At 35.0% G+C, this 21704-nt stretch overlaps 1 protein-coding gene across 1 annotated transcript; it reads right to left on the reverse strand.

Moving 5' to 3' along the window:
• Positions 1 to 1696: 1696 nt before the first annotated feature.
• LOC141536075 (uncharacterized) lies at positions 1697 to 20963 on the reverse strand. The gene is made up of 7 exons (XM_074256316.1): positions 19111 to 20963; positions 18405 to 18544; positions 18257 to 18323; positions 17821 to 18129; positions 3071 to 3207; positions 2693 to 2784; positions 1697 to 2193 (listed from the first exon to the last, which is right to left on the reverse strand). Exons 1-5 carry the CDS (start codon positions 19117 to 19119, stop codon positions 3190 to 3192), a joined length of 543 nt encoding a protein of 180 aa, XP_074112417.1. The 5' UTR covers positions 19120 to 20963; the 3' UTR covers positions 1697 to 2193; positions 2693 to 2784; positions 3071 to 3189.
• Between the last annotated feature and the right edge of the window lie 741 nt (positions 20964 to 21704).

The following is a 21704-nucleotide window of genomic DNA, read 5'->3' on the forward strand; positions in this document are numbered from 1 at the left end:
TAAACGCAAAATAAAAGATCTCGTTGCGGCTCTGACAATTGCCGTAATTATTAACGTGTCTTTTTGGGTAGTTATTTTTATTAATACAGCAGATAAAAACCTACAACTATGATGAATTTTCCTTCAGGTCATTTGCAGGTATTTCAGCGGCACTTCTATTATTTTTTAAATTCCGAAGAAGAATCTGGAACTCACTTACATTATCCCACAGGTCAATTGCAGAACTTTTAGCGGTACTGTTATTATTTTCTTTTTATACCACAGAAGAACCTGAAACTATCCTAAATTCCATGTCATTTGCAGGAATTGAAGCGGCACTTTTGCTATATTTTTTAAACCCCAGAAGAGCCTGAAACTGTCCTGTTCTCTTCTCTAGATCGTTTGAAAAAATTTCAGCGATACTTTAATTATTTTTGTATCCCGCAAAGAAACCTAAAACTACCCTGAATTAGCCCTCAGGTCATTTCCAGGGATTTCAGCGGTACTATTATTATTTTTGTACTCCGCAAAAGTACTTAAAACTATCCTAAGCTCAGCGTCAGGTTACTTGCAGGACTTTCAGCGGTACTTTTGTTATTTTCTTTTTATACCACAGAAGAACCTGAAACTATCCTAAACTTTCACCCATGTCATTTGCAGGAATTGGAGCGGTACTTATGCTAATTTTTTTTTAAACCACAAGAGAGCCTGAAATTGTCCTGTTCTCTCCTCTAGGTAATTCGAAAAAAATTCAGCGGTACTTTTTATTTTTTTTGTATCCCTCAAAAGAACCTGAAACTACCCAGAACTAGCCCTCAGATCATTTACAGAGATTTCAGCGGTACTATTATTAATTTTGTACTCCGCAAAAGTACTTGAAATTATCCTAAACTCAGATCAGCCTCAGGTTATTTGTAGGAATTTTAGTGTCACTTTTATAATTTTGTATATTCCGCAGACGAACCTGAAAATCCCTTAAATTGTCCCACAGGACATCTGCAAGAATGGTAGCAGTAGTAAAATTATTTTTATTTATACCATAGATGAACCTGCAACTATCCTGAATTTTTCTTCAGGTCATTTGCAGGTATTTCAGCGGCACTTCTATAATTTTTTATATTCCGAAGAAGAACCTGAAACTACCCTGAATTATTCCACAGGTCATCTGCAAGAATGATAGCGGCACTTTGGTTATCTTCTTTTTATGCCACAGAAGAACCTGAAACTATCCTATACTTTCCTCCATGTCATTTGCAGGAATTGAAGCGGTACTTTTGCTATTTTTTTTAAACCACAGGAGAGTCTGAAATTGTCCTGTTCTCTACTCTAGGTCATTTGAAAAAATTTCAGCGGTACTTTTATCATTTTTGTATCCCGCAAAACAATCTGAAACTCCCCTAAATTATCCCAGAGATCATCTGCAAGAATGGTAGCTATATAAATTTTTGAAATTTGTTAAAAAAAATTTTTTTTAAAATGTTTTTTTTTCTCATCATTATGCCACTAAATTAAATTTCAACTGTTCAAAATATTAAAATTACAAGATTTACCAAACTCAATTAAGATAAAAATGAAAAAATAAAATTTTGAGAAAAAAAATTTTTTTTGACAAATTTCAAAAATTCATATTTTTGAAAAAACAAAAAAAAACAGTTCCAAAAATTTCAGGATCTTTCAAGATTGGTACAAGGTAGTATACGAAAAAATTTGAGCCAAAAATTTATTGTCGACCGTGATTTTTGACGATTTTCAAAAATTCAAAATTTGACAAATTTGGCGTTTTTTAAAATTTGTTTTAAAAATATTTTTTTTCAATAGCTCCAAGTGTCCCCTTTCAAACAAACAAAAGACCATTCCTGTATCTATACTAGCTTTCAAGATATTACCAAAACAAAATTAAAAAACCAGAAAATTCACAAAATTTTGAATTTACATATTTTTTGAAAAAAATTTTTTTATTTTTTTTTCCTTCGGCAGAACTTCATTATATGATAAAACAAAACTTCTGACCAAAATTTGTTCAAATCGAAAGGAGTCGATTCCAACTATTGGTCGAATTGACATGGAATGACCCATATCTAATTTCATATCATATCTAATTTCATCTCCAGATAAATCTGATTGGTATTGGATTCTATCAGAATTATCAAAATCTATTGAAGTGGGTCTCTTTTCGATCCTTAATCCATTATTCGAATTGTCTTCATTTGGAATCTGAAATAAGACAGATAGGATATAATAAGTGGTGAGAAGAAAAGAATTATTTACATGTAGGGTCAACGATATTAATTTAAATTTTGTTTGGACGAAATTGCTATTTGATTTAATTGATATATTTTTCTTTGAAAAACACATAAATAAACGAACAAAATAGTTTATTATCACAAATGTAAGGAACTTCAGAAATTATCAACAAAATTTGTAAATTTTTTTATAGTTGTTATAACCAACTTTTTTTGAAATTGCTCGTTTTCTGTGTACTATTCAAAAAATAACATCGATTTGAAAAGAGGTACAATAGAAATTAACATTTTTTTATTAATTTTAAAAACCAGAAAACTAAGAATAAAAGAAAAGTTAAAAATTAAAAATTTTCCCTCTTGTTTACGGCAATAACAGGGTTGACCACTTGTAAATATTTACCAAAAATCAATGCAAAAATGTTTAAGTGCTATTATCAAAATTTTTTTTTGTCAAATTTTTGTGTACGTACCATTTGCTTCTGAATTTTTCTACTTAGTTTTTATTCCTTAATTATATCGTCAGTTTTTTGTCTTTTACTCTTTTATTCTTTCTGTTTTCAGCCTATAAATTTAAATGAAAAATTATGATTTTTTTATCGATATTGTTTTTAAAGTCGTTCGGACATTAATCTAATGTATAGATAATTTTATACTTTTTTAATATGTTATTAATTGATATTAAATACGTATACATTAATTTTTTGGAAAAGATCTGACGAAGAGTTTTCCATTAATTAATTATTGATAGTATTAGCAAATAAAAACGAGAACGATAGCATAAACCATATGTGACATCCAAACAACCTTAAGAAACATATAGTTTTTTAATTTATGCATTTCTTATGTACCTTCCTAGCTTATTTAGCTTTAGCGACCTCAGATATTTCTTCCTTATCATCTTCTGAGGATATTTCCAGGGATGAAGGATTTACTACCTTTGGTTTTCGAATGTGCAGATCTGTACGTGTCAAAAAATTTTGTGAATCTGGAAATTTATATATTATTAGTTTGCAATCAATTATATCATTTTTTAATAAGTTTAAACAAATATTACATTATTAAGTATAAAACAATTGATCGGGATGACGTTATACAATCTTATTATAAATATGTAATCTTAAATAAAAATATGATCATAAATTTATTTTATTAGTTGAAAAATTTATGTAGTTGATTAAAATAATTTTCATTTAATTGAATAGAATAGATATTTTTTTTTAATCATTACAACTAAGTTAGATATTGATTTTTTTCAATCCAGAAATTAAAAAGTAATATAATTAATGAAAACATTTTTTCAAGATAATGGATCATATGTAGACATATTATTTATTTTTCTCCGTTATTTATGTCCAAATTTCTAAAAATTTCAACCTCTAGCAAAGAACAAAAAATTAAATTTTTAAATCATAGAAATAAAGTTAGCCGAGATCTAAAAACTTTTAACTTTTATTTTTCCGCTATTGATATTTTTGATTTAAAAAAATCAGAAAGTTAGTATTTTTTTTTTAATAAAAAACAATTATAAAATTTTTTATATGTCAGCTAATTTTATTTTCACAAAAAACTCACGTGTTTAATGTATAAAACATTTTGTTTTACTTTTGGCTTAACTGATAAATGTAAGGTAATTGATTTAAAATTGATACTACTGGCAGAAACAAATCCAGCAATGTTCAGTTTATATTAATACTTAATGAAATATACAGACCAGTCGCCACTTCGCAATTTTTCGCATGTAATTGTGTTGCTTCTCTATGTATAATCTGGAGAATATGTCGCTGATCTTCTTAACAGTAAATTTGAAAAAACCATTTTATGTTTTCAATTTACTTCTCAGAAACCAGTTATGTATAACAATAATTACCATTTTTTAGTGAATATAAGAATAATTTTAATTAGCTTGGTAATGAGCTTGAGTAATACAATTAGAAGTCCAACTGCTACTCTTTTAATGACATCGCGACTAATCGTGAACGTTATGAAATATAAAGATTAATAAGAAAGTAATTTAGAACTTTATTATTCTGGACCATGAGACATAATTTTGATAAATTTAGATGGGGTCTTTGCATTAAATGCTCTGCGGGATTCATAACTTGGTATAACTATACCATCTCCAACGTCAAACGTTGCGTTATCCAAATAATGATAAGGATTATAACGCTGCTGCTGCTGTTGTTGTTTCCAGAGTGGTTTTGTGCCTATTTTCCAGCATGAAACCAGAGTGCACCCAGACTAAAGCCAGAGTGGAATCAAAGTGAACTCAGAATGAAACTAAAGTGAAACCAAAGTGAACCCGGACTAAAGCCAGCCCATGCAGGAAACCCCCAGAGTTGACAAAGGGGCCAGGCTTGGGTCAGTACTGGGAAACCTAGCTTTGGCGTACCTATATTGGCCCATGCCTGGGCCAGGATGCTTAACCCAGCCTCGGCCATGCCAATGATTATCCAAGTTTGAGCCAAGACTGGCTAACCTAGTCTTGGCCATTCATTGGTGACCCAAGCTTGCGCCAAGACTTGCTAACCTAGCCTTGGCCATTCATTGGCGACCCACGCTTGGGCCAAGGCTGTTTAACCCAGCCTCGGCCATGCCAATGATTACTCAAGCTTGGGCTAAGACTGGCTAACCTAGCCTTGGCCATTCATTGGCGACCCAAGCTTGGGCCAAGACTGGGCAACCAAGCCTTGGCCGGCCCAATGATTGCTCGAGCCCGAGTCAGAATTAGATTCCCCAGCCACGGCCATTCAATGGGAAATCCAAAGTTAATTAATCATTAAACAATAGAATTTTAAACAGTAAATATTTATTGCTCAACGAATATTTGTTAGCAAACGTTAAAATTGAAAATTCATTATTCAACCAAAACATTTGCGTACCGTCAAAATTGATATAGTCTTTAGAAAATTAAAATATAAAATTTACAGTTGAATTTTTAATATTGATAATTTTAAACATTAAAATTTATAATAAGATATTAAAAATATACAGAACGATGTACGAAATCTAAAGTAATATAAGAACGTGACGCTTGCATTTTTTTAATAACTAATAAACATTTGTAAAAAAATAGTTAATTTTCATCCAAACACAATATTAAATAACATAAATTATATAAATAATAAACCGTCACACTTGGTCACCATATAGATTTAGCTTATAAGAATGATGAGATGTGCATCAACTCACCGGTCGTGTGGTATAGAGGTTAGTCGTCGGTCTGGGAAGCGCACGGCTCGGGTTCGAATCTCGGTTAGAACGGACGCGATTTTCACTTTATTTCTATAATTAGCGAAAGTTAGATTTAAATCAAGAGTCACGGTCTGAATTTGCGCTAGCTCTACATCAAAATTAAAATAAAAAAATAACACTTACAAAATTCTTGTTTTATCATTTTTTATCAAATGGCATAAACCAGACTTGAAAATTAACTATTATCCAGTTCTGGTAACTAGGCATGGGCCAGTAGTGACAATCAAACGTGGCGCAGTTTTGATTACCTAGCCTGGGCCAAGATAGGCTGACAAGCTTGGGACAGCCTTGGTTAGCAAGCATGGCCCAGATTTGGCTACCACGCATGGACCAGCCTAGGCGATCATACCTGGGCCAATGATAACAACCAAGCCTGGCACCCTGTTATCATCCCAGACTCTTACCAAAGCTGGGTCAAAGCGGGTTTACGAGCATGGGCCAGAGATTGACAGCATTGCGCCAAGCGAGGCCCATACCTGGCCCCGTCGTATTTTCCTGTATGGGAGAGTGGAATCAGATTGGACTCAGAATGAAACTATAGTGGAACCAGAGTGGACCCAGACTAGAACTAGAGTGGAATCAAATTGGACTCAGAATGTAATTAAAGTGGAACCAGAGTGGAATCAAAGTGAATCCAGAATGAAACCGAAGTGAAACCAGAGTGATACCAGAATGGAACCAGATTAGAATCAAAGTGAATTTTACATAAGATCAAGATGGCTTCAAAGTGGAATCAACATGAAATTAAAATGAAATCAGAGTAAAATAATAATCAAATCAGAATTCATTCAGATTTAAACTAGCGTGAAGTCAACGTGAAATTTGCATGAGTCACAATGGAGTTATTAAAAATTAGATTAAACTGTCAGTAAATTTAGAATAAGTTCGGATAAAATCGAAATTAATTAAGATAAAACTACAGCAAAACTAAAGTCAGATCCGATAAAACTTCATAGGGATCTGAATGTGTAAATAATTTAATATAAATAATAAATTACCTTCATTGGAAAAAATTAATCAATTATTAATATACTTCTTAAAGTTTTTTCCATCTTTATTATATAAATGTACATAATAAGATGTTACATAGTGGAAAACGTATCCTTTTATAATTTCAATGATATATATTAATATATTAATCAACATTAACAGTTTGTTTATTTAGTCACATCTCTATTTAAAAATGTTGATTAAAGAGTATTAAAAATTAATTCTTCTCAATCAGTTTTTATAATCAAAGTTGTTATTCATCTCATCTTTGACAAATTTAAAGATTTCTCCCAATCTTACGTACACTAAAACTATTTTAATAAAAACTTTATTATATCAATTATGAGTTGATCAGCATCGAAAATTGTATTTAAAATCAAAAATAGAAAATATAAAATTCCTATCATATAGAACGTAAGTTTCAGAAAATTGTAAATGTCTATATATAATATATCTGGTGAAGAAAATAAAGTCATGCGTAATATATGTCGGTAAAAATGTATGTTTCAATTTTTCTCCTAAATTCTCTTAAAAAAATTACATATCAATCATGACATAGTTTTTACTACAGCTGTTTTTTAAAATGCTTTTCGTACATGAACCTATTCACTATATGTATACAGTCTATAATTGTGCATTAAAAATCACAGGAAAAAAATATACAACTTGAAAAAAATTAATTTTCCAATGACTTTTATTTAAAGTAAAAAATAAATTTGTCGTAATACTTCAAAGTTCACTTTCATTGTTACTTTAGTTTCAAATTTTATGGTTTAAAGAAGTCAAAAATTAATGATGACCAACGTAGTAGCATTTCGGTCGTCGGTTTCCAGTGAAAAAAATGAAATTCAAGAATTAGTAGGTCCAATAATTATAAACAAAATGAAACGATCAGAATATTATAACGATATTACACAATTTTATTTAGTTACCAAATTTGACAATGTTTCGATTTAGATATCCAAATTAATTATCACGTCAATTTCTATGAACTTGTACGTCAAGTAGTATCGTATACACGATGAAAAAAAATTTTTGTCTGATCATATATGATTATACATGAGGTTTGGAATGATCAAACATATATGATCAAAACATCTTGCGATAATACTCTTGGGACCTTAAAAAGTTTTTTTTTTTAGACTGGCAATACGATTGTTTTGACACTGACATACAGCCTGTCAATAATTACCGAAAAATTTATTGGGCAGTGACTATTTTCTAATTTTTTTTAATAATGACATAATTTTTTTGTAATTTTATTGTACTTTGCGAATTTTATCAAATTTAATAAGTTCTTAAACTTTACAAAAATCTATTGAATTCCGGAATTTGATGAAATTGCAAAAATTTTTATAAAAACCAGTACTTTCTATTGTTAAAAGTCTAATAAATTTATGTCTTTCAATATTAATGCTGGTGACTTGGACGAGTGAGCAGCGTTCCAGACGGCTTCCAGCTAAAAAGATTTGAGTTCGAGCCCTCCATACGCCTGCGATTTTTTTATTTAATATTGTCATGAATTGATTATCCTAATATTGTAACGAACCATTACCGTACTATTCCATTTCTCTATGTATTTATGAAATGAATTTGTTATTCTCGAAAGCATTTTTTTATCAGACATATATGAGTAAAAATAATTATATATGATCATATATAATAATGCATAAGTAAATCTGATTATATATGATTAGACGTGGCCAATATATATATATATATATATATATATATATATATATAAACTTTTGAACAAACTACATTTTCTGAATCAGCTCGAAAAACTGAGTCAGAAAATGGCTAAATTTTTTAAAAGTTACGCCATGAGGACGGCTGCAATAGTTAGATTTTTATGAAATCTACTAAAAATTATGTAGCAATACGAACGTTTTGAACCATATGTATTTTGATCAGACGAAACAAGATCGATATAAATTCACAGTAGGTATACTGAAGTGTAAACATGACAGGTCCGTTCTAAAAATTCTTTGGATTTAATCTAAAAATACTTTGGAGTAACTCAAAATTCATAAAGGATTTGCTAAGAAAATAATTAAAGTGCACTCTGCAACAATTTGTATTCACTTTGGTTCTACTCTGGTTTTATTCTTTATCTACTCTCATTCCATTTTGATTCCAATCGAATTTTATTCAGGTTGCATTCTGATTCAACTCCGACGCCACTTTGGTTTTATTCTGGCTCCACTCCGCATCCACTCTGGTCTCACTCGATAACCAATCTGGACCCGCTTCGGGTCCACTATGAATTCATTCTGTATCGATCGTGAATCCACTGTGTATCCACTTTGGTTTCATTCTGGCTCCACTATAGTTTCACTGAATAACCAATCTGGCTCCGCTTTGGCTTCACGTTGATTCCATTCTGTATCGATCTTGAATTTTCTATGTGCTCACTATGGGTCCACTATGTATTCAATTTGTATTCACTCTGTATTCACTCTGAATACAGTCTGGTTTCAATCTGTATCCAATCTGGTTTCACTCTGAAAAAAAGGCACAAAACCACTCTGGAAACACTCTGGATCTAGTATGATTCCACTCTGACTCTGGAAACAGAGTGGTTCCAGAGTGGACTCGCAGTCGCAAGAGTTGTTGTTGTTGTCGTTGTTGTTCTGCTTCAAGTCTCTATTTTTGGGTCATAACTTTTATTTTAGCAATTTCTTCATATTTTTTTCTATTGTCTTCCAATAAACGTTGCAATAACCGATTTGAATCTACATTCTTAGTATAAAATATATAAATAAAATTGATAAAATATTCTTTAACATAGTAGTTGAAAAAATTAATTATAAACAGAAAACATAGTCACACTTTAACTTACTGTTATTTCATTTAAAATCGTTGTTTTTGCAGAAATTTACTGAAATGGTGTTGACAGATGACCCTTTAAAATCATGATAAATTTAATTTCAGTTGTTACTTTTTTAAAGTATACTTCGAGTTATACAAATTTTTATCAAAAATACGATACATAAAAATCACAATAAACCGGTGATGTTAGCCGAGTGGTCTAAGGCGCAAGGCCTATGAGCACTCGGGACTGGCTCACCGGCTAGGCGTGGGTTCGAATCCCAAGCTGGTCTTAGAAACCATCTTGGTTGATATTCGACCCTCGCTGCTTAGATTTAAGATTTTCACAACCCCAAAAGACCCCAACGTACCACTCCCAACAGTTAAAGTCAGCGATATGACCATAGCAGTTAAAACCGACTCTAAATAATAACCAATTTAAAAAAAAAAAAAAAAAAAATTACAATACAGTCAGTGTTTTCTTTCTCATTTTCGTAAACCTATTTTCTTTGATATAAGTGATAAAGAGCTACTTCAATATTAAAATTTTATAAGATTTTATCTTGAACTCAACATTCGCAAACTAATAAGCTGATGTATATTTTTGTTTTTGACTTTCAGATTTGAAAAAAATTAAATTTCTCGACAATTTATATCTGTGATTCAATGATAATTTTTAAAATCTTCTTAAACTGAGTAATAAACTATTACATTCTAGGCATTCCCAGAAGTTACACAAAAAAAAAATTTTGCGTGATTGCGTCAAAAAATTTCGTGTTAAAATTTTTGTGTTAAATATTTAACACTTTTATGTGTAAATTTAACATTTACTGTGTACTTTGCATAGATGAAAAATGGATTTTTAAATAAAATACATCGCAGGTTATAAAATTTTATGTAAGACCACTAAGCGATAACTGTAATAAAAATTTTGAATTTAACGAAATTTGTTTAAACCTCCCGCTTAACTGACATACAAGTCACCATACTTACCTGCAGTGGCCCTTTAGTAATTATGTTACTCAGGCGTCACTACTGTTGCTTTTCTATAAGTTGAAAAAGGAGAGGAAAAAGTGGGTTTTTTTTTTGGTTGCTCTGTTTTTTTTTGGTTTTGTTGGTTAGCTTTGGTTTTTTTTTGAACAAATCGCGCTGAGTTAATTACATTAATTTAATTAATGCTAACTATTCTAATATCTCTCATAATTATTCTTTCTAAGTTAATTACGTACTTTTTAATAATTTACTGCTTTCATTTTGCGATTCTCATGAGTTTATATTACAAATTAAGAAAATTCAAGAATAAATAAACACGTGCTGGACGCGTGCTCAAGATTAGAACATTAATCTATAATTAATAAGTGAATCGATAATTAATACAACATTGTGTATAGGTAAAGTGGTGTTATTTAATAAATAGTGTTATTTTTTATGAATATTTTTTGCTCATTGAATTTTGATTCACGCACACCAGGTCCTCTCATTATTCTTTCATTCGCAGATTTCTCTCATGCAATTATCATAATTCTATCATGGTCCCTCGAGCCGGATTTGCGTGAATCAGTACAATAAATTTAGCAGTTTAATCAATATAAACCTTCCAAGATCACTTCAATACAGGTGCATTGCTGAGTACCTTGGACGTTGTACTGCACCTGTAGAATATTAAGGGACACACTGTGCGAATTAATTCTTTGAAGTGACTTGTGAATAGTGATTAGTTAGGAACTGTCCCTGCACTGCCATCTGATTCTTTATGGCGGCCGTAACTAACCGGATTGCTCTGCAGAAAAACCGCATCTCTGTGATTTCTTCAATCGCTACAGCCGCGGAGGCTGGTATCATTGATTCTTGGCCGCTCAAAACGGCTACCGTGAAGTTGGAGACTCTCACCAACTACTGGCAGAAGTTCTCAGACGAGCATGAAAAGATGTTGTCATCAAAGGTCGACGTGACCGAAGAGCACGCGTACTTTAAGGACGGATCTTTTGACAAGACCTTGAAACTGTTTGAAGCAGCTCAGGACGCCTTGTTACATCGCATTAGTGAATTGGAAGCTACTTTGCCACTCAGCGGAACAGATTTGACTAATTCTAGTCTCGTAGTACACAACAATGCTCGCCTTAATGTTCCAGTGATCCAGGTACCTAAATTTTCAGGCAAGTACCAGGATTGGAGGCATTTCCACGACATGTTTACTTCTCTCATTGGCCAAAATACATCTCTCACCGCTGTTGAGAAGATGTATCATCTCAAAAATTATCTTGAAGGTGATGCTGCTCGCCTCATCGCCAACGTCAAAATCACTGGTAATGCATTTGCTTCTGCTTGGGACACCGTCGTCGCTCAGTACGACAACGACCGTTTATTAATCTCAGCTCAATTAGACAAGCTGTTTAATATCCAACCTGCTGACAGCAGCTCGGCAAATCAGCTTAATGTGATTCTCAGCGTCTCCCATGAAGCAATTGAGGCGCTCAAAGCCTTAGGGTCACCAACCCAACATTGGGACCAGATTTTGGTCCACCTTCACCCAAAAATTGGATCCTGCACTACGCGAAGCTTGGGAGGTCGAATTAGGCTCCGACACTGACTTCCCGACTTACGAGGAACTCCGAAAATTCCTCACCGGCAGAGCCAGAGCTCGAGAAGCCATGGAAGGCTCCAACAAGCCTCATTCAGGTACTCGTACGACTAAGAATTACAAGTCTAAGTCTTCAGCAGCTACAGTTCATGTAACACAGGCCACTAATCTTCAGCCTCCCCAGCAGTCTCAAACCTCGCAACCTCAATCACCCTCTCAATCTCAAGTTCCAAACTACACACTCTCATTCAAGTCGGACTACTGTGCTCGTTGTGAAGGACGCCATTTTATTGTCGGGTGTCCCAAGTTCCAAGCAATGAACGTTGACAAGCGGTGTGAGTGCGTAATATTGTATCAATTATGCCGTAATTGTCTAGGAGATCACAAGTTTGGCAATTGTCGATCCAAACGCCGCTGCAAGGAGTGTAATGGTGACCATCACTCTATGATTCATGGCGCGTATCTACTCAAATCATTATTCTCACCCTCGGAAGACACGATGAATGGATCACCTGATGACTCTCTAGACGCTTCTCATCCATCAGTATCTCAAAATTGACAATTACATAATTATCAGACAGCAGCTATCGTCTCATCAGTCGTCAGTCACAAGTCAATCTCATCCCGGCCAGCAGTACTACTTGCCACGGCTCAAGCCATCATCTCAACCGCATCAGGATCTCAATACCGTGTCAGAGCTCTCATTGACTCAGGATCAGAATTAACTTTAATTTCTCAAGCTGCTGTTCATGCTTGCGGTCTCACCCCCCAATCTTCCCAGATCCCAATCTTGGGAGTGGGAAATGCTGCATCTGGTCACACTCTAGGTGTCGTCAGTTTCACCGTACATTCTTGTCTCTCGCCAGAATATACACGCATCTCAGCATACATCCTCAAAACCATCACGGCCCAAATCCCGTCAACTTCGTTCTCATCTGTCCAGTGGACCCACCTCAAGGACTTAGAACTTGCTGACCCGAGCTACTACAAGTCTGGAAAAATAGACTTACTCATCGGTGCAGACATCTATGGTCAGATTATACGTTATGGCTTACTCTTGGGTAAGTCCGGAGAGCCCATAGGCATGCAAACTATGTTTGGTTGGGTAATACTTGGTCCTGTGAGCACTAATTCGCAACAATCACCAGCTTTATCTCACCACCTCATCTCTAACTCTCAACTTCACGACTCTCTCACCAAGTTTTGGGAGCTTGAGGAGGTTCCTGATATTGCAGATGACACTCTCACTGTTGCAGAAACTGAGTGTGAGTCACACTTTCAAGCTACCCACTTTCGAGATCCCACAGGGCGCTACATCGCCAAGTTACCACTGTCCTCATCAACTCAACAGCTTGGAGCATCTAGACATATTGCGTTGCGTTGCCTCAAACATCTCCTTCGGCGACTCTCTCATCAACCTAACATTTGGCAACAATATCAAGACTTCATCTCAGAGTACGAGGCCCTTGGTCATATGAGACGAGTCCCATCAGGGGCTCCCGAGCCAACTACTACCTATTATCTGCCCCATCATTGTGTCGTCAAGGAGGAAACCAGTAAATTCAGAGTCGTATTCAATGGTTCCAGTAAGACATCCTCTGGAACTTCGCTTAACGATCTACTACACACTGGACCATGTTTGCTTGCAAACATTGCAGACGTTCTCATGTATCTGCGGAGTCATCGATTTATCTTTCTCACTGACATTGTTAAGATGTTTCGGCAGATCCTCATACATACTGATGACTGGGATCTTCAACGAATTCTCTGGATGGAAAACGACCAGGTAGTAACCTTTCAATTAATTACTAATACTTATGGAACTCGTTCTGCTCCGTTTATTGCTTCCAGAGTAATCAAACAACTGCTCATCGACGAGGGTCACCGATTCCCACTGGCCCTGGAACCCTTCCAGAGGGGCAGCTACGTAGACGACACTGGAGGAGGAGCTGATGACATTGAAACTCTCAATGAAATCGCGCAAGAAGTTGAAGACCTCTGCAATGCTGGCGGCTTTCCACTATCCAAGTGGAAAAGTAATCATCCAAACTTCTGTAAACTTTCATCAGCTCCCACTACAAGCGACTCTCATTCATTCTCAGACTCCACTTCAAAAATTCTCGGCCTTTCATGGAACTGTAATGATGATTCACTCACGTTCACGGGAAAAACCTCCCAAACACCCAGCACCACCAAGCGCACTATTACATCCGAGGCCGCTCAACTATTTGATCCTTTGGGATTGATTTCTCCTGTTGTTGTCAAGGCCAAAATTCTCATTCAAGAACTTTGGTTACAGAAAGTCGATTGGGACGACCCTCTGGCTCCAGAGCTGGTTCACCGCTGGAAGACCTTCCGAGAGGAGCTTCCTCAGCTCTCACAACTTAAAATCCCGAGATGGATACAATTGTCACCAAAACTTCAAAACGTCGAGATACATGGATTTTCTGATGCTTCACAAGCTGCCATGTCAGCTGTAACATATCTTCGAGTACCTCAACCAACTGGACCTGCTCTCATTTCATTGGTGTGCTCCAAGACCAAGGTGGCACCTCTCAAATGTCTCACCATTCCGAGACTTGAACTATCTGCTGCTCTACTACTCTCAAAATTAGTATCACATGTCTCATCAATTCTACACCTCTCTCACGTTGACACCTATCTGTGGACTGACTCATCTGCCACTCTGGCTTGGGTAACTAGTGAACCAACCAAATGGAAGGAATTTGTCAAGAACCGAGTGGAGGCCATACAGAATCTTACTTCATCTGCAACCTGGAAATACATTGCAGGCAAGCAAAACCCTGCAGACTGTGCCTCCAGAGGATTATCAGCATCTCAACTTATATCTCACCCACTCTGGAGGTCGGGCCCAGCCTGGCTGTCTGACCCGCCTACACAATGGCCATCTCATACAATTCTTAGTACGTCCGCAGATGAACCTGAGAGTTTAGCCTCTGAAATGCGTCCTTGCAAATCTCACTTCTCAGCTTCCGCACCTACTTCACCAATAGCAATTCTCACACATTCTTGGACTACCCTCACAGCATTGTTACGTAGCACTGCAACGGTTCTTCGAGCAATCTCATGTTTTAAAAGGATTCCTAACTCAAGTCTCAGTGTGTCACCTTTGACCCCATCAGAACTTCAGGCGGCGCTCAGCTATTGCATTAAGACAACCCAACAAGAATTCTTCTCAGCAGAGATCACAGTATTATCTCAAAGGAAACTACTCAAGAAATCTCATGCGTTAACTCGGCTAACGGCATTCATTGATCAAGCTGGCATCATAAGAGTCGGAGGCCGACTGCAGAACTCCAAGTTGGACCCTGATAGCAAACATCCTGCGATACTACCTAAAGATTGCAGTCTATCACGTCTCATTATCTGAGATGCACATTCTCGCACCCTACATGGAGGTACGCAACTCACACTCTCACATGTGCGGAAAAGGTGTTGGATTATTGGAGGTAGAACTCCAATTAAAAACTTCATACACAACTGTCTCACATGCGCCCGCATGCGGGGAGCCCGGTCTCAGCAGCTCATGGGCCAGCTCCCGATTCATCGCGTTTCACCATCTTATGTTTTCGAAAATTCTGGAGTTGATTACGCCGGTCCAGTATCTCTGAAATTTTTCCAAGGACGTGGTACCCGATGTTATAAGGGCTGGATAGCGGTATTTGTATGCCTATCAACATCAGCCGTGCACCTTGAAGTGGTCACCAACTACTCAGCTGAAGGGTTTCTTAAGGCCTTTCGACGTTTCACTAGCAGACGAGGGGTCTGTCGAAATCTTTACAGCGACTGCGGCACAAACTTTAAAGGTGCAGATATCATCCTCAAACAACTTTTCAGTGGTGCCCTGAAAGAATCTACTCATCTCCAGCAGCTTCTCACCAACGATGGCACTCAGTGGCACTTTAATCCACCTGGGGCTCCTCACATGGGTGGAAAGTGGGAAGCAGCTGTCAAATCCATGAAACATCATCTGCAAAGAACTATTGCTGATACTTTACTTACTTACGAAGATTTCTCAACCTTCCTCATCCAAGTCGAGGCCATCCTCAACTCTCGTCCTCTCAGTGCTCTCTCAGATGATCCGGAGGACCTCACTGCACTCACTCCGGGAGACTTTATACGTGGCGCACCCATTAGCACGGTTCCTGAGCCTGGTCTCACCTCAATGCCAACATCTCGTCTTTCTCACCTACAGCAAATTCAGGAGCGATTCCAACATTTCTGGGAACGTTGGTCATCTGAATGTCTTCAGTCTCACCAGTCGATATCTAAGTGGAATACTTCGCATAAAAACATAGTTGTCGGCTCACTAGTGCTACTCTCAGATGAGAGATTTCCACCGACGAAATGGCCTCTCGCCAGAGTCACTGAGCTTCATCCAGGAGTTGATGGTCTTACACGAGTGGTCACAATTCGAACGGCATCTACAACCCTCAAGCGTCCCATTCACAAGCTGGTACTTTTACCAGCTGCTACTACTGCAACGGATGTGCAAGCTGATCATCATTGACTTGTCCTAATGTAAGGAGAAGGTGGGGAGAATGTTTAAACCTCCCGCTTAACTGACATACAAGTCACCATACTTACCTGCAGTGGCCCTTTAGTAATTATGTTACTCAGGCGTCACTACTGTTGCTTTTCTATAAGTTGAAAAAGGAGAGGAAAAAGTGGGTTTTTTTTTGGTTGCTCTGTTTTTTTTTGGTTTTGTTGGTTAGCTTTGGTTTTTTTTTGAACAAATCGCGCTGATTTAATTACATTAATTTAATTAATGCTAACTATTCTAATATCTCTCATAATTATTCTTTCTAAGTTAATTACGTACTTTTCAATAATTTACTGCTTTCATTTTGCGATTCTCATGAGTTTATATTACAAATTAAGAAAATTCAAGAATAAATAAACACGTGCTGGACGCGTGCTCAAGATTAGAACATTAATCTATAATTAATAAGTGAATCGATAATTAATACAACATTGTGTATAGGTAAAGTGGTGTTATTTAATAAATAGTGTTATTTTTTATGAATATTTTTTGCTCATTGAATTTTGATTCACGCACACCAGGTCCTCTCATTATTCTTTCATTCGCAGATTTCTCTCATGCAATTATCATAATTCTATCAAAATTTTATAAAAGGGTATTAAATTATATGAATTTATTTAGTGCCGAGTATTTTGTTCTTAGAAATGAGTTTTATATAATCGGATCAAACTTTATCAAATAATATCGAATTTTCAATATTTCCATCATTAAAAATTCAAATTCAAAATTTCATCGTAGCAATTTTCTCATGTCGTGAAAAAAAATTTATAAATTTTAGATAATTGCATTAAATTTTTTAAAGTTTCTGGATAATTTTCACAAAAGAAAATATTCATACGTCATATAATTTTACAAAATCTCATAAAAAATTTTTCTAATTAAATCTTATTAAAATTGTCTCTTATGTCTAGGTGAAAATTTGTAATTTTTTTTAAACTTCAAAAATTTCATTTGATTCTATGAAATTGATTTTATGAAATTTTATGTAACGTTATGAAATTTCATAATATATGAAATTTTGTATTGAAAGTTTTACGGTAAGTAAATAATTATTATATGAAATTTCATAAATTTTACGAAATTATATAAAGTTATATTACAATTTATAATAGTAAATGATATCTTCAAATTTATAATAATCTTATATCATTTTATAAAACTTTCGTACATTTCGAAATTTTTTTAGAATTATAATAGAAGTTTCGTAATTTTTAATAAATATCATTTGATACAATTTAATGGAACTTTATCAAATTTTAATAATATCATTCTAAGAAATGTTAAGAAATTTCACAAATTTACAAAATTCAATATCAAAATTTTTTCCTTCAGAAAAAGAATTGAAGATTTTTTTCTTATTACAATTACAAATTTTTTGAGAAATGTAAAACAAAATATACCTTATTATTTGCGGATAGTGCAATGGAATCTGAATCACCGTCTTCATTATTTTCTATTATTTTCACGTTTGCATTGACATGTCCGTCTCGGGTTTCAGCAATTATATCATCTTCGCCATCTGAATCGGGAATAATTGATCGGCTTGCGGTTTGCGACATATTATCGAGTTCAGCATGTCTCTCTTCTGAAGTTTCATTGACGAGTACCTCAGGCGGGTCTTCATTGTTGAATGGGATTTGTTCGTCCATTTGGTCATCATTAGTGAATACTTGTTCAATTTCATTAACTACATTACGTCCAGAAGTAACCTTAAACATGATCATTGATAAAAAATTAGTCAAAATAATTAAAAAAAAAAAAAAAAAAAAAAACAGAAAAAACAGGCGCAGGTGTAGATAACTTAACAATGGCTTTTATAATGAGTTCAATACTAACTTTTCCATCGAGACATTCCGTTTTTTTCTTATAACTTTTTACACTTAATTTCATCATGCTTTCGTTTCTGAAAAAAAAATAACCATCTTCTAAGCTTTATACTTTTAGAGGGCATACTATTTTTTAACTTATGAAATTATATACATACTTTTCTTGCTCCTTTAAGCTTCTCGATTGCCGATTGTTCTTCTTCGTCATCATCTGAAGATGATGATTCCAATGATGACGGATTAGTAATAACGGGCTCTCGAATGCGGAAATTTGGATTGGACAGTGGCTTTTTTGTATCTGAAATGTAATAAATTATGTTAGTAAACAAATGAGAGCTTGATTATCTAATCAAGATATTTTAAATCTATAGAATTCAATTAAATAAATAATCATTAGTCCGTTAATATCAATAATTATATTACAACTTCACGAACATTATTGATGTTTACGTTCCTTTAATAATTACTTGCTTTTATAATTTTATGATTATATCAGTAGCAGAATTATAGTAATTATATTAAATTAACGCGATTACATATGATTCAATTTAATCAATGAAAACCAAACAAATGTTCAACACAGTAAAATTGTTACCACGGCACTTTGAAACGTTTTTGTTTTGTGTTTCATCAATAAATGTAGAAAAAAAAAAATTTGTTATAAATTGCACTTATTATTTTTTTAAAAAGTTTGGAAAATCCAAAAGTGGAAACTAAAGTAAAATTTTTTCTTTCGATTTTTTTATAATGAATTTTTCGATAAAAAAATTATTAATTTCGCAATGTCACTTTATTTTTTTCCATAAAAGTTTAATTCTGTTGTACACTACTCAAATAAAAATTCAATCTTATACTTTTACTTACTTGAAGCATCTAATATTATGCATTTAAATTTTTTTCATCATCTTCGTAACGACATACACAGTTTTTTTTTAAAGCACTGTATTCACTAAATTTTTTTATGTAACAAGTTTCAACTACCGTATTCCTATCCTCTTTGGGTATTTTTACTAAAACATACTTCATTTCTTGAAATTTTAGCTTTAAAATCAATTAATCAAAAGCACATTACAACTGTTAACCGGCTAGATGCGAGCTCTGCACTACACTGTGACTGCAACATAAGAAACAAAACTAGTGAACCTGTCTCGTTGAAATAAGTAGTCAAGCAAACAACCAAGTTCCCCCACTATTAGTGGCACGTGCGGTAGGTGCGATACATGTCACTACTAGCCCAGTCGGCAGAGAAATATTAGGCCGTTTGTTTACGACTTCCAATGCAAATGGGGTAAACAGAAATTTTTTTTTTTAAATAATCAGAAAAATATGTAGATAAAAGTTAAAAAAAAAAAATCGCGGAAATTCAATTGTTTAAAACATAGCGATTTTGCAAGTAGCTTTGAATTAAAATATCTCGTAAACTACGCAAAAGTAGTCAAGATATGCAGCGTATGAAATTTAGAGAATGAAATAAGGAACAAAATGAGCCAAATCCGAAGTCTTTACGACCAATATTTTACGAAATATTAATATTTCCCTGCCGACTGGATTACTGGCCTCACTGCTTCGGCGGATCGTGCCTCTCTATCGTTTGTTGCGCGCTCTCGCTTGCACTCACAGTCTCAGGCGAACGCGACATTTTTTCGCGTGCGCTGCCGGTGTTCATCAATTTATAAGACGTTATCACGTCAAAAAAAACATAATATCTTCTATACTTAGATTAATAAGGCTCAATGTAATTTTGAGATATCTATATATATATATATATATATATATTTACTTATATTACACTTATTTGCAGCTTATAAAATAGTTACATTTCGCTATTTACGCGAGATGTTGAAAAATTAATTTGTTTATTAAGTCACAGTTTTCATTACCACCAATCACTTCGGTTGTCACACACTGACACTGAAACTTCCTTTCGAAATGTTCACTAATATAACGTGAGTAATATAACAACAAAGATAATAACATCATGTATCATAAGAATTCGTAAGTTCTTAAATAGAAGCCGAGCAGTATACAGTTTCATAGTTAATCGAAAATTGAATCAATATATCTGCTGTTGAAAATGTCTGGTTATAAACAAATTTCGTTCATCATTGAGAGTATATAAAAATAATAATAATTAAACAAAAGCTTTTGATTTTGTAAAATGGTATCTACTTTTAAGTTTCAGAATTCGATAAGTTATCACTGACAGAAGGATTTCTTAGCATTTAAAAAGATTTGTTTGTACTCAAGAAATCGCTTCTTAACGGATAGTATAGTATTTAGTTTATTTTATCTTTTTATACTCTATATAAGAAATATTTTATCCAACCGAAAAAAGAAAATCATAAAAACGGGTGACCTTGCAGGCCATCTCTCTACCAACTTGTTGGTAGATAGATGCGTCATTCAAGACGCAATCTACAACCAACGCAACCTGTCCATGGCCTGGATTGACTACCGTAAGGCATTTGACTCAACTTCACATGAGTTGATTCTCTATCTGCTCAAATGCCTCGGAATCAATCGCCAAACAGTGGGATGCATACAACGTACGATGCAGCTCTGGCGAACGCGTTTTCACATAGGAAGTGGAAATGCATTGCACGTAACCGGAGCTGTTCAGTACAAGAGAGGCGTCTTTCAGGGAGATTCTCTGAGCCCTCTGTTGTTTTGCATCTCACTGCTGCCGATATCTGTTGCCCTCCGACAAACTCGTGGGTACTCTGCGGGGCCACCGAGTGATCGAGTATACTCGATCACTCACCAACTGTTTATGGAGGATCTAAAGATATACAGTGCCAACAAAGATCATCTACAAACGGCCCTCAACATCGTAGCAGAGTACACACGAGATGTCGGAATGTTTTTTGGGTTGGACAAGCGTGCGGTCGTACACCTGGCGAAGGGTAAGTGCTCTGATACGGGTGGAGATGTCGAATTAGTGGATGGGAGCGTCTTAAGAGAATTAGACGCCGGAGAGTTTTACAGATATCTAGGGATTGAAGAGCGGCGAATGCATGCCGTCTCTGAAGTCCGAACAACTCTTCGCAGCGAGTATGTTAGGAGACTGCGGAAGATCTGGTCATCAGAACTTTCCGGCAAGAACAAAGTCTCAGCTACTAACATGCTTGCTGTCCCGGTCCTACTTTACTCTTTTGGGGTCCTGAAATGGCCTCGAAATGAGTTGAAAGATCTCGACATCAAAACCCGTAAAGTCATCAATATGAATCAGAGCATGCACCCTAACTCATCAGTCGCCAGGATGTACCTCTCCCGGAACATCGGAAGGAGAGGATTGCAGAGCTTGGAGCGGCTTCACGATCGTTTGGTTCTGGGTTTAACATACGAGGTTGCCAATTTCACAGCAGACGAGGACGACTTCCTGATGCAATTTGTTCATAGTCATGAAAATGCGCGGAAGGGATCGTTCTTGTATAAGGCAGCAATCTACGCGACAAATA

The sequence above is a fragment of the Cotesia typhae genome, unplaced genomic scaffold (assembly GCF_013202065.1).
Source record: "Cotesia typhae breed Kobodo isofemale line unplaced genomic scaffold, CoteBio_Ctyphae scaffold_152, whole genome shotgun sequence".
Classification (NCBI taxonomy): Eukaryota; Metazoa; Arthropoda; class Insecta; order Hymenoptera; family Braconidae; genus Cotesia; species Cotesia typhae.

Bases quoted from the DNA above. Each gene is read 5' to 3' on its own strand.
- LOC141536075 (XM_074256316.1), bottom strand. The intron at 18,324-18,404 runs GTATGTATATAA...TTTTTTTTTCAG, and splicing joins AGCTTAAAGGAGCAAGAAAA to AAACGAAAGCATGATGAAAT. The intron at 18,130-18,256 runs GTTAGTATTGAA...ATCATGTTTAAG, and splicing joins CGGAATGTCTCGATGGAAAA to GTTACTTCTGGACGTAATGT.